Raw genomic sequence first — 13,478 nt, 5'->3', positions numbered from 1 at the left:
AGAGGAACCACACAAAGACCTGCGATTCTAGCAAGGAGAACTAGAATTGCAGGCTACCTTTATTTATAGCCTTCAATGTTGAATCTACAACTTGAGAGACAAGAAAACTTGTCCTCCAAAAAAGGAAATAAAAAAATACAATCTGTGGACAGGAATTTCTAGCATTTTAACTCCTAAGATCTGTCCAAAGTAGAACTACAGAAAAGAGAAGTTCTGAAATTAGTAACTAACAGAAAATTAGAAAGTATGCTTTCCAAAACTCCCAAACCTTGTTCCTACACCAAAAATAGAAGGTAGTGCAACATATTCAAAGAAAAAATATCCCTAATGGTAAGCTTGCACACCAAGACAGCAGCCTTGGTGCTTCTGTGCATTCTTCAACAAAACTAATTGTGGCAGAGTTACAAAACAACTAAGAAATAGACCCCAAGACTAATTATAACTACGAGGACATATTTGCTCTCATCTGTCGCCAATCAAAGGGAGACCTGCAATTGCTGCTGGGCTTCAACAGTAACATCATCAAAATATATACAACCAATACTATCACCCTGAGATCATGAAAAAGACTGAACGATCCAGATGGCACTGGATAAATCCACACTGAGTAACAACCATATTGATTTTATTTAATCAGACTCTTGGATACTGTTTCAGACAATAAATTACTTTATGAAGTTTGTACACTTTACTAGCATTCTGTTCTTGAGAAACATGCCCAGGATGGGACAGCACCTCATGATTGATTTTTGGGACAGATTATACAAACTAGGAAAAACAACCTTATGGATTAAAAATGTGGATGGGACACTGACAAAATTAATCAATAGGGTAGCAACCAGTGGCCACTGGGTACCCAAACAATTATTGTGGTATAGGGCAAGAAGCAAGTCAGTAACTGATTTAGAAAGAATCAGAAACTCCTGCCAAAGACTTAGACTGAGCAAATGGCACTGAACGAGATGTTGCCACATGGGGAGATGGTTTAGGCCATCCGTTGCAAACTTTGATTTGTGCTGGTTGATACGTATTTGGAGAATAAAAAAGGGGAATGGAACTAAGGTAGGAATAGGAGGAACTTGAAAAATGTTAATTGTCAAATCATGATTCTTAGTTGATAAATACAGTGTACTCTCAAAGAAGATAACATTGACACTCACAAAACTGTTTCTGGTATAATATAACAATGATAACCCTTGTGAGTGCTCTAATAGCCAAAAATAGAACATTTGACTGCTCAAGGAGATAATTTATCCAAATGTGACCATTGCAAGTGCATTTTTAGCACATGAGGTAGCAAATAAAATTATGTAGAGTAAGGAGAAACCACTTCTCACTAGGATAATTTTTGTTGACAGAGGAAGGCATGTGATTATCAGGTAACAAGTGGTTGAAAACTACAAAAAGGGGGAAAATCTCTTAGGAAAATTGATATGAAACAATAAACAAAGAGCAATCTGTAATGTGTCTATTCTTCCATTAGCCACACCATTCTACCAGTAGGTATAAAAGCAACTAGTCTGATGGAAGCCATGCTTTGTGAGAAAAGAACAAATGACACGATGAGAATATTTCAGAGCACATCCGAGTGAAATTCTTTAAGAGAAGCATGATATTGTATAAAAATCATGAAAATAGGATAAAGGCTAAAACTTTCAATAGAAGAAACCAAGTTAAGTAAAGTGATCATTCTAAGAAAGTAAAATATTTCATACTAGACCAACTTAGGATATGGCAAGGACAACAAATATCTGTGTGAATTAATATAACAATGGTTGACTCCTAGAAATGTCTCATGTAGGAAAGGAAGTACAGTGATGTTTGACAGCATTACAAGCTTCACATTCTATAAGCGAGAAGACTTACACCTAGTGGTGACTGGTGGGATGTTGATCAATAATGCCAATCCAAGGTAGAAAACCCTATTGTCGTGGGATATTGGGTCCAAACACTTGACATCCAGTGGTAAAACCTAATTTCTACTAATTAATGACATACTATGCTTTAAAATCTTGGACTATAGGAGAAATTGTGAGGAAGGACATGCTTAGTATAGGTCTTATACCAAGTCTGACCTGAGATAGAGCCTATTGGATGGCAAGGATGGATACCTGTCATTTAGCTGACATTCTCCTAACTTGCTGGGCAGTGACTCTTTTATTTTCTTTTTCTTTCCAATCAGGTCTTTTTATTTCTCATTTCATTCTTCTTCCCTCCCCCCACTTTGCTTTAATTGGATCCATGTAGCAGCCAGCATTTATTTGGGATAAGGTTCAGTTTGTTGTTGTTGTGTATCCTATCATGTGTTCTTTAAGCATATACCAATGCGTATTTTGTGTCACTTTGATGCATCTCCGGGACACCTTTAACATCGGCTTTCTGATATGCTGACATATACTGGTGCTTGAAACCTTGGTACATGCATTTGTCTCCTTAACAACTCTACATTTATGGCTGTTGCTAAAATCAGGTACATGCTTCTGCATGAGCTTCGCATTTCAGGCACTTTGTAGGCCTTGGCGCATTGCATGAAAACTCTATTTGGAGTGCAAATGAGACTTGAATTCTGATGGCCTTGATTATATTTTCCGGGTGGTTATATTCAATAGGGGGTTCCTTTCAATTATTATTGTATTTAGAAAGTGAACTGGGAACCGAAGGCTTCCATATAAGCAGAGTTGGTTGGGGGGGGGGGAGGAATTTTCCTATACAGTCTTACCTCAGTAATTTTTGCTGAGATGCTGTTTCGATGCCTTGACCTTAGGCTACAACTGTGGTTCACCAACCTTTGCGCCAAAGCCTATTCTCAAATAAAGCAAAAGGTCTTTTTTCTTGTGGCCAGAAAATTATATGTAAGTGTTTTTTAATGGAAATGCTGCACTTGATTGGCAGATCACAAGTTCTCTTGAGCACAGGTGTTACAAAGAACTACGAAATGAGCAGTTTCATCTTGCAAAGGTTGTCATGTCTATTTACCGGAAATTGCTAATTTCTTGTAAGGAGCAAATGTGAGTTATTTGTTCTTAACGAATTCTTTATGACTTCATCACTGTTCTTGATCAACAATAGTGAAACTGAGTAGTTAGATTGTCCAAGGAAGCATTCATGTCACCATTGCTATTAGTATACTTTGTTATTATAATTTAAATATGGAGGAAATTTGCACATACACCCCTTGAGGTTTCAGTTAAGTCAAGAAATGCCTGTCAGTTTTGTTAAATTTTTGCATGCATCCGTAATTTGGCTGAAACATCAACAGATGCACTTATGCCATTGACATGGGAAGGAAATGTTAGAATAAAATGTATTTTGACCAAATTGCCCTTTTTTAAGTAAATGGTTTTTTGTTTATAACAGGGAGTGCTCCTCATCATCTTCCCCATTTTGTGAACCAGAAAACCATTTTTTAGGGTTTTATACCCGATGCTGCCTCTGATGGTCAAGTCAGGGTTCCCAATGAGGTGTAGGTGACCAAGGAATACAAGAATTGGTTGTGAATTGGTCTCTTTGCCTGAAAGAGGACCTCAGCCCCGGAGGCATATGAAATTTCCTTAAAAATAATAAGCTAATTTTTAATTAAATTAGTGCTTTGCTACTTCATTTTTGCCAGGAAATTATTTTGTCATTTTTAATTGAGTTGGGTTGTTGTCATACCACCATTTGTCATCCTAATATTAATATCAAAATATATACAATGTTGTCAGGTGCATAATTTGCAGATCAATCATAAGATTCAGTTCTGTTGTTGTTCAAAGTTTCAGCTACATGTAAAGCAGGAATTTTCTTTGCCATATTTTTTCTAGGACGTTATTTTACTACTTCTATTTAGGTTTTTGTCATACCACCGCTACCCAGGGTGCTACTTAGTTGACCATTTTCAGTGGTGGCAGAATATGCAGTTTCATAGCTATAGACCTACAGTTCAAAGTGGTTTCCCTCTCAAGACTGATGTGAGGAAGGTCATAATATTAGAAGGACTTGTGGATTAAAATTACTATAAACCCCATGGTCATCCCATTTTGCCAAAATTACTGATCAACATGAAGGCTTCTGATAGTTAGATCCTTTTATATACCCTTGTACTTCAGTATTGTGTAGCACATTCCAAAAAAGATTTCAGTGTTCTCATTGTGGTGGAAGTAAAGGAAATTGCCAGCAAGAAGATGGTTTTCATTTGTTTCACATATGCCTTTACACTAAGCTAAGAAACAACCACCAAAGTATAACTGCTCTTTGGAAGTGTTCATCCTCCCAAAAGAAGGGTGGTGTGATGAAGTGCAACTGATGATGGGGAGCTTGAATCAATAAATGTCCTTTTTCTGGAGGTTAGAAATGGTCAACTCTTCTTTGGCAATTCAGATGATCCCCGGAACAGCGATCAAGATCATAGATGTCAGGGCATCGGGTAGGCATCCAAGCGCTTTGGTGGCATGGTGGTGCCTAGGCTCCAAGTGTTGCCTTGATTTTTTAACCCCCTTGGATGCCTGACTCACCTAGACTTTGTGACAACTATGATCAAGATAACAGAGACCATGGATCCTAAGGAAAAAAGGGGAACTGCATTGATTACATATTCATTTTTTGGTGATGGGTCATTGATGAAGATACTAATTCTGTTGATGTTTGCATTTATTCTCACGTTTGGGCTGGAATACAAAATTTATTGCTAATTTTACTCATCAAAAGTATTGTTTCAATCTCTTGTGTGAAGGCATAAAACTATGGAGACTATTGCTTGTCAACAAAGCATGCTGTCAAATCTATACGTCAATGCATTCATGTTTAATTTTCTGATTGTGCAGGATAAATCATATTATCATGCTATAATATTATGAGAAAACCCTTGTAAGAGGCTAAGAGCTAATAAAATGCATTCTTTCATCTACTGATAAGCCTAGTTAAAAATATTCTCTCAGTCGAGACATTGGAGATACCGAGATCTATGAGAAACATGGTATAGGTTTGTACCATGTTTCGCCAACATGTTTCGGGGGTTTGTAAGTGTTCTTTGGGCCTGATTTTTGGTGTGCAGCCTAATTTGAGGCAATAAACACAATGGAATTGTTATTTTTGACTATAAACTAACACAAGGTGGTGTTGTTGATTTGCACATGCCCAGCTGTATGTGGACCAAACTGGATCATGTATTTTAACAAATATAAACATGGATATATAAGAAAACATTGAAACTTTCATTAAAATACAAGAACAAATACTGAGAAGTAGTCAAATCTCAATTATAATTAAAAAGTACAAATTAGAATTTGTATACACAACTCCTTGAAATTTTGAAACCTCACCTAAATTTTGGCAGGATACCAAGACCTCGGCGAGATTCAGTCAAATGACTAAATTTCGTTTCGGACCATTTTTTGTCTTGCCAAGGTCGAGATGGCTGAGATTTCATTTGAAATCTCGCGAGATTTGTACAATGCTGTTAAGTAGAACAAAAGTCCTTAACATAGTCAAGCAGGCTTTTCTCTGAGGAGCTTTTGCACATCTTTTGGCCCATCTAATGGTCCCTGATAGATTCTCTTCAATCGCAAAAATTCCAGAATTAATATTTGAAGACATTTATTTAATAGAATAAGGTTTATCTCCTTATAAATTAAAGCTTTAATACCTTTTGGATCTGATTTAACTAACTCATAATTCATGATTGGATACGCTCCCTATATTAGTGGGTTCAATAACATAGTTTTAGTGATCCGATGTATTGTTTTAATTTCTATAACATAGTTTGTTGTCATTCTCATTCTTTCTGCTTGACCAATTTTCTTTATGTTATCCGCTGTTTTGAACACCTCAAATCTTTGGAAACATGTGTTACACTACCATAATATTTCCAGATTCCTGGAATTGTGCAACATTTATATCCAACTACTTTTCCTTTTATTCTACTTTCATATAAGTACCTAAAACATAAGCAGTTACCCTAGCGACTTGAAATGTCTGTCGGAAATATCCTGGAACATAAATCACTTAAAAATGGAAATAGTTGCAATCAGTGGATTAATGATTAAATGATAGATGTTATTTAAAGAAATGAAAAGCTGCATCTTTTTTTTGGATGAATAATAAATTAAATTACTGAAAGCAAACAAGAGGACATGTACAAAGGGGAAAGGGGGGGGGTGGGATGCCAGTCAAGGAGGAGACTGGATAGGAAAAGATAGACTCGAAGAACTAACAATCAGCCTATTTCTTGGAGAATCAACAACAGGGGGTGGGAAAGAGAGTGAAGTCTCGACGAAACATCAAAATAGATGGCATTCCAAATCATATCTCGGGATCGGGATTTGGAAGTCCATCTTCTCAAGTTATGCTCCCACCAAAGATGGTGGATGATGGTGGCAAAGACAAGCTTACCCACTTGGTCACAGATAGTGGCACCAGGAAAGTTTCTTAAGATCCATTTCCAATCTCGAGCAAAGCCAAATGAACGTCGGGCTAGGGTCCAAACAGAGCGGAAGAGGGGGCAACAAAAAAGGAGATGGTCAAGGTCCTCTGAACTATTCCAACAAATGGTACAATTGGGGCTAGCGGGGATGTGGCGGCTAATGAGAAATGCTTGGGTAGGTAGGGCAAGGTTAAGGGCTCTCCAAAGAGTTAGGGAGTGGCGAGGGATGTGGCCTTTAAACCAAACAAGCCGACACCATGGGACCGGGGGGGAGGGGGTTCTAAGGAGGTTCCAAGCCGAGGAGGTGGAAAAAGGGATAGAAAGGGAATGAAGCCATGTAATGCGGTCCTCAGTGTGGGATGAGGAGGGGGGGGGGAGGGAGTTCCAAACCTGTGTGAGACTTGGGTGAGGGGTGGTGAACCAAGATCTAAAGGAAATAAAGGAGGAGAGGGGGTGGATTTTGGTACGAGAATTGTACACGATTCTTGGGCCAAGGAGAGTAAATAAGATACCCATCGGATGCCAAGGGTCGAGCCAGAAAGAAGTGGAGACACCAGTGGAAATTTGGATAGAAATGGCAGGAAGAGCATGACCACAAAGAAGCAAGAGCTTTCTCCAGATCCAAGAGGGTTTAGAAGGGAGCGGGACAATCCAAAGGGAGTCATTCTTGAGGAGATAGGAATAAACCCAAATGGAATCATGTTTGGAGGCAATCTTCTAGATGAGTTTCATGAGACAAGCCATATTCATATAAAAAATACGGTGGATTCCAAAACCTCCTTCGGATTTGGGACGACAAATGGTCTTCCAACAAATAGGGTGGAGAAAACGGGAAACTTCTTGGCCTTTCCAGAGGAAGGCACAAAAGATGGATTCCTAAGAGTGGATGGTGGATTTGGGACGGGTGAAGATACCGCACTAGTAGAGATAGGAGGATTGGAGGACAGAACGGATAAGCACCACTCTCCCAACAAATGAAAGTAGCTTATTCTTCCAAAGCTGGAGCTTTTTCCAAATATGATCAAGCATGGGGAAGAAGTGGTGGCAAGTGAGCCTACCCGGGATAAGGGGGAGACCAAGATAGGTCACAGGAAGGAGCTTGGGGTAAGCCCGGTTAGCTGGAGGAAGGCGGCTCTAGTAGAGTCAGAGATGCCAGAGAGAAAGATGGTGGATTTCTTAAAGTTAACTCTAAGGCCCGAGAGGGGTTCAAAGAAAGAGAGGGTGGAAAGGATAGAAGAGATAGAGGAATGGTTAGCCTTAGAAAAAATCATAAGGTCATCCGCTAAAGCCAAGTGGGTGAGCTTCAGGGATCTACACTTGGGAATGGGAGAAATGAGCATTTGACCAATTTTGGATTGTAGGAGGCAGGAGAGAACTTTGAGAGCTAACGTGAAGAGATATAGGGGGAGAGAGGACATCCTTGGTGGATACCAACTCGAGAGGCGAAGAATCCAGCAGGGGAGCCATTGGTGATGACCAAGAAGTAAGGGGTGGAAATACAGGTCTCAATCTAGTGGATGAAGGAGGGTGGGAAGCCCATAGCCGAGAGGATTCACTAATAAAGTCCCATCGGATAGAGTCAAAAGCTTTATGGAGATCAACCTTCAAGAGGACAGCTAGGGAATGAGTAGATCTATCAAATCCTCGGATAATCTCATCACAGAGGAGGATATTGTCAGAAATGCTACGGCCAACAATGAAAGCTGATTGATTGGGGCTCACCAGAGAGGGAATGACCAATTTAATTTGGTTGGCCAGGACTTTGGAGAAGAATTTATAGAGGAGATTACAGAGGGAAATAGGGTGAAAATCCAAGAGAGAGGCAGCGCCAGGCTTTTTGGGGATGAGGCATAGGAAGGTATTATTGATGGAGGATAGTTGGGAAGGATTAAGGAAGAAGCTACGGATAGCATGAATGGGGTCTAGCTCAATGAAATCCCAAGTGGCTAGGAAAAATCCCATACTAAAGCCGTCAGGACCAGGAGCCCTATTGGCTTTGTGGGATCGTATGGTAGTGCGGATCTCCTCAGGGGAGGGGACATAACAAAGGGAAGATAATTGGGAAGGGTCAATGAATTTGTTTAGGATGGAGGGATTAAGGGGGGACCGGGGGGGACCGGGGGGCGGGGAGGGGGGAAAGGAGATTTGAAAAGAAAGAGACAACTTCCGCCTTGATACTAGGGGGGGGGGGAAGGAGATTCGAAAAGCTGCATCTTATCAAGTACTGAAACTGTGGTACAGCAAACACAAGTAGGAAAACATAAACATCATGGCCTTTACATGACATCCTTATGACCAGGATCCACTATGGACCTTAGATGATAAGCCAAGAAGAGTCACCTGCACAATCCAAGTCATACCTTCTGTTAGATACACTGATATGCTTGTTTCTTCTAACAACTTCATTGCTTTAAGGCTATCTGAGAGCTTTCAAATTGTTCAGCTGAAATTACTGCTGCAAATACGCTCCTCATCAGTGACAAGTGACAAACATTCTTCCTTCATCATTGTAAGAAGCATCTCTTATAAAATCCTCCACTACCAATAAATTTGTTAGAGGTGCTGAGGCAAAATCACGCCCTACTACCCTTATGAAGCCTGACATCTCCAAACTTGCACAGTTTTGATTTCTTGAGGTGGGACTCTATTCTAAACGTCATTGTTAAGGTGTCCTCCCCCCACCTTTGTAATTTTGATCTACCTTTGCTTCTCTTTTGCGACTTTCTGGTGCTCATTAATCCTGGTTTCGACTTTGCCTCTTTTGTTGAAATTTGTGAGGGTTCTCCACATGTTGAACCATAGAAATCCCTCTTGTTCTTGATAGGTGTATTTAAGGTTCATAACATGATGAGGTTTTCCTTAGGCCACCTCCTGTTTAAGTACCGGGGCCTACCTTTTATCCTCTCCAAGTTGTCATCTCTCCATTGCTTCCAAATCATTGATCTCACGCCATCACGCCTAACAGGCTCCAACTATAAAAGGGTAAGTTCTTTTCATGTTAATTCCAATCTTCCTACTTTTACTGGATGCATAATTCGGTCTCCCCCAATCTACCATCAAGAAGCTTGAATCCTTGATATGTCCATTCCTAGAGAGGTTGACTCATCCAATCACCCATTAGTAGAGCTTTTTTGTTTTCGTCCAAAAGATGGAGGAAGCCTTTGCTTGGGAAAAACAAAAGATGTAAACAGTGTTCCTAAGCTGATATGGAAGTTGGCAATCATAAGAAAAGCATTTGGTTTTCCAGGGCTTGTATAATACTGACTCCATTCGGATCACCTCATCCCCTCCAGATGTTTGCTGGTTATGCAATAGGATCCTGAAATATGAATTCCTTGCTTTTAGTGTCATTAAATCAGTCAATGATGATTATATAAATGCTTACCTTTTGTTGGACTGGGACCACTGCTACCTTCTTGGGATTCTTATCCACTTTGTTGGTGACAGATTCAGATTTAGCTCTGGCTTTGACAGGCTGACTGCTGTCTAGGGTATGGCTCCCAATCCATGTTGCGTCAAGGGGCTGGAGGGTAGTGAGATCTGAATAACTTCCCCACTTTAGAACTGAAGATGCTAGATGGAGATGTAGCCCAAACCACATTATCTACTCCGCCATGTGTTCTACTACTTAAAAGGTAGGCAAAGCAATCCAGATATCTGCAATCAGTGGAGAGGAAGGTGGTGCCATGGTGGAAGGGCGTATGCTATGGCTTGTAATATCTGCAACCAGATGCTGTTTAGTGGCCCATTTGTAGATGGTTTTTGTACTAACCAAGTAGAGGATCACTCCTATAGGATACTTGTGGCTTGGCCAAAGGGAGGTACAGGGAGCCATAACCAATATGACTAGAGATGGCCCTAAGAGCAAGAGGTTGAACCTTAAGGATTTTGTGCCAGCTATCCAAATGCTTTTCTTCATAACCACTATCTTGTATATTAGCTTGAGTGCCAGTTGAATTAACTTCCTTGATTATTCTTAAGCCAAGACCGCCTTCATTTTGCAGAAGGTAAACTGCTATTCAACTATTAGGATGAAGAAATCTTGTGGCATCAGTTCTTTTCAAAAGGAAAGTAGATTTGAGGTACTCCATTTTCACAATGGTAAACTATGGCAGTCCAAAAATACTAGATCAGTAGATGTAAGATCTCCTCCCCCATCCTCTCTCCCGTCGCGCCCCCCTCTCCCCCCTGATTTAATCAACAAATTTGTGAGCCCTCAATCCCTTTCCTCTCTCACTTCCATCCCTTCCCATGACGAGATCATTCAGGCCATTCGTTCCCACTAGCCAAATCGTGCTCCCAACCCTGATGGTTTTAGTATGGGCATCTTCTCTGCCTCTCTGGTACCTGGGATATCATTAAGGACGATCTCATCAGAGCTGTCCGTATCTTCTTTCTCAATCCTTCCTAGCTCTCATCAATCAACCAAACTTTCCTCTGTCTCATTCCCAAAAAGGCTGGTGCCTCCTCCCTTTCTGATTTTCGCCCCATCTCCCTCTGCAACCTCCTCTACATGTTCATCTCTAAAATCCTAGCGAATCGGCTCAAAAAAATTATGCCAAACCTGGTTAGCGCAAATCAATCTGCTTTCATCTCGGGTCATAGTATTGCGGATAATATTCTCCTTTGTGCAAAGATTGTCAAGGGTTTGGAGAGATCTTCTCATTCCCCTGCAGCTCTCCTCAAAGTTGATCTCCACAAGGCTTTCGACTCCATCTGCTGAGATTTTATTGGTGATGTTCTTTCTGCCATAAGATTTCCTCCTTCCTTTATCCATTGGATCGAAGTTTGCATCTCCACCCCTTTCTTTTCCGTTATTACCAATGGATTCTCCGCCGGCTGCTTTTCCTCTAGTGTCGGTATTCGCTAAGGCTGCTCCCTCTCCCCCTACCTTTTCTCCTTGGCTTTGGAAGTTCTTTCCCAGCTTCTTCAAGCCAAGACGGATCAGCTCCTGATTTCTCCCATCCCCAAATGTAAATCCATCAGCCTCACCCATCTTGACTTTGCTGATGATCTTATGATTTTCTCCAAAGCGGATCTCTCCTCCATCCTCTCTGCCCTTTCCTTCTTTGGGTCCATCTTTGGCCTCAAGGTCAACCTTGACAAATCTTCCCTCTTCGTTTCTGGAGTGTCTAAGCCTTTGCATTCCAATCTCCATCCTCTTTGCCCTTTCCTTTAAGTCTGGCTCTTTCCCTGTTGTCTACCTCGGTCTTCCTCTTATCCCAGGTAGACTCTCTCGCCATCATTGTTCCCCTATGTTGGATCACATCCGTAAGAGTCTCCAACTCTGGAAAAGTCGGCTCCTTTCCTTCGTTGGTAGGGTCGAACTCATTCGATCTGTTCTCCAATCATCCTACCTTTATTGGAGTGGCATTTTCCCGATCCCCAAGGCCATCTCGTCTGCTATGGAATCTCTCTTCTGTGCCTTTGTTTGGAAGGGCCAGGAATCCAAACATTTCCTTCGCCCCATCAGTATGTTTGCTGGATCCAAGAAGTTAATTCCACTGCTCTACTAAAGCTCATTTGGAAAATCGTCACCAAACATGACTCTATCTAGGTTAATTGGGTGCACTCCTATATTCTCAAATCTAACTCTTTCTGCACTGTCTCTATCCCCCCCAATCCTTCCTGGACCTGGAGGAAACTTCTACTTCTCCGTCCCAGAGCTCTCCTTGCCATTACCACCCATATCTCTTTTGGTTCCACTACTTCTTTTTGGCTAGATCCGTGGCATCTGATGGGAATCCTCCTCTCACTTTTCCCTCCTTGCACAGTCTATGAAACCCGCATACCCAAAAGTACCCTTCTCTCGGAGTTTATCTCTAGTGGTACCTGGGTTCCCTCCCCTCACCATAGTCTCACGCAAGTCTGGAACTCCCTCCCCATTTTCCCCCACCCCCATGATATCCTTATTTGGAGCCCCTCCACTACCAAATCATTCACTACTTCCTCTGCTTGGAACCTTTTTCGCTCCCCCTCCCCTCCCCCTTGGCTCCCATTGGTTTGGTTTAAAGATCACATCCCCCGTCACTCTCTCACCCTCTGGAGAGCCCTAAACCTAGCCCTACCTACCCAGACTTTCCTCCTTTCCCGCCACATTCCCGTGAGCCAAAATGTATCCTGTGCTGGAATGGTACTGAGGACATTGAGCATTTTGTTCTTTTCTTGCCCTTTATCTAGCGCACTTTGGAGAAAAGCCCTTAGCTACATTTGGCCCCGGTCCTGCCGCTCATTTGGGTTTGTCCGTGATTGGTCTTGGATTTTGAGTAAATTTTCAGGTACCTCTATTTGTGATCGGATTGGTATGCTTGTTTTTGGTGCAACAGTCCACCATCTGTGGTGGGAGCGAAATCTCAGGCGCTGGACCTCCAAATCCCACTCTATAGACTATATTTGGAATGCTATATACTTTGAGGTTTATTCGAGGATCTCATCTGGCTCTCCACCCCCGGTTGTTGATTCCCCAAGGAACAGACTCATTGTTGTTTCCTGGGGGCTCAACTCCCAATTCCATTCTCCTATTTGATCCTGTCTTTTGGATCCTTTGTAGTTTGAATCTTCGTCTTTAATTGATTATTTATTCATCAAAAAAAAAAAAAAAGATCATTGAAGGACTAAAAAAATCGGCTAAAAGCGCCCTGCATAGGGCAGAAGCTTGCATTTCCAAAATTTAAGCTTTGTGTAGTAGTGGCTTGTCAACCTTTCTGGTATGAGGTATCAAAGAAAAAACCAGATATTTGAGCTAGAGCTGATCAAAAGAATATCCTGTCTTCTCACTTTGGTTAGTTTCTCAGCCTCAATGACCCTTGCAAAAACAGGAGAGATTGGTCGATGAAGAGGCCAGGCATCTCCTCAAATAGGCTACAGACAAAATATGACATGATGGTCTCAAAAGTGACAATGCTGGCTTTGGAGAAGATCATAAGGTCATCTGCTAAGGCATAGTGGGTGAGCTTAAATGCCTTGGAATTGGGTGATAAGCTTCTGATTTGTATGATAATGGATGCCTTTGGAGAGAGCTTTAAGAGAAAGAGAGAAGATAATTGGTGATAGGGGTTATCCCTGATGAATACCCCAA

At 41.3% G+C, this 13,478-nt stretch overlaps 1 protein-coding gene across 1 annotated transcript in view; it reads left to right on the top strand.

Annotated features, from left to right (window-relative positions):
- Nucleotides 1-13,478, top strand: part of LOC149003539 (protein SEMI-ROLLED LEAF 2-like) — a 74,060-nt gene that overhangs the window by 17,449 nt on the left and 43,133 nt on the right. The window contains exon 4 of the mRNA XM_089138360.1: nucleotides 2,893-3,008. Within this exon, the coding sequence (XP_088994486.1) occupies nucleotides 2,893-3,008 (116 nt within the window). The remainder of the gene's footprint in view (nucleotides 1-2,892; nucleotides 3,009-13,478) is intronic.

Source organism: Hakea prostrata, chromosome 10, assembly GCF_041222555.1.
Source record: "Hakea prostrata isolate BN-2017 chromosome 10, UWA_Hpros_2, whole genome shotgun sequence".
Lineage (NCBI taxonomy): Eukaryota > Viridiplantae > Streptophyta > Magnoliopsida > Proteales > Proteaceae > Hakea > Hakea prostrata.
Note: the sequence above shows the minus strand (reverse complement) of the source record. Positions and strands in the feature narration are given on the sequence as shown.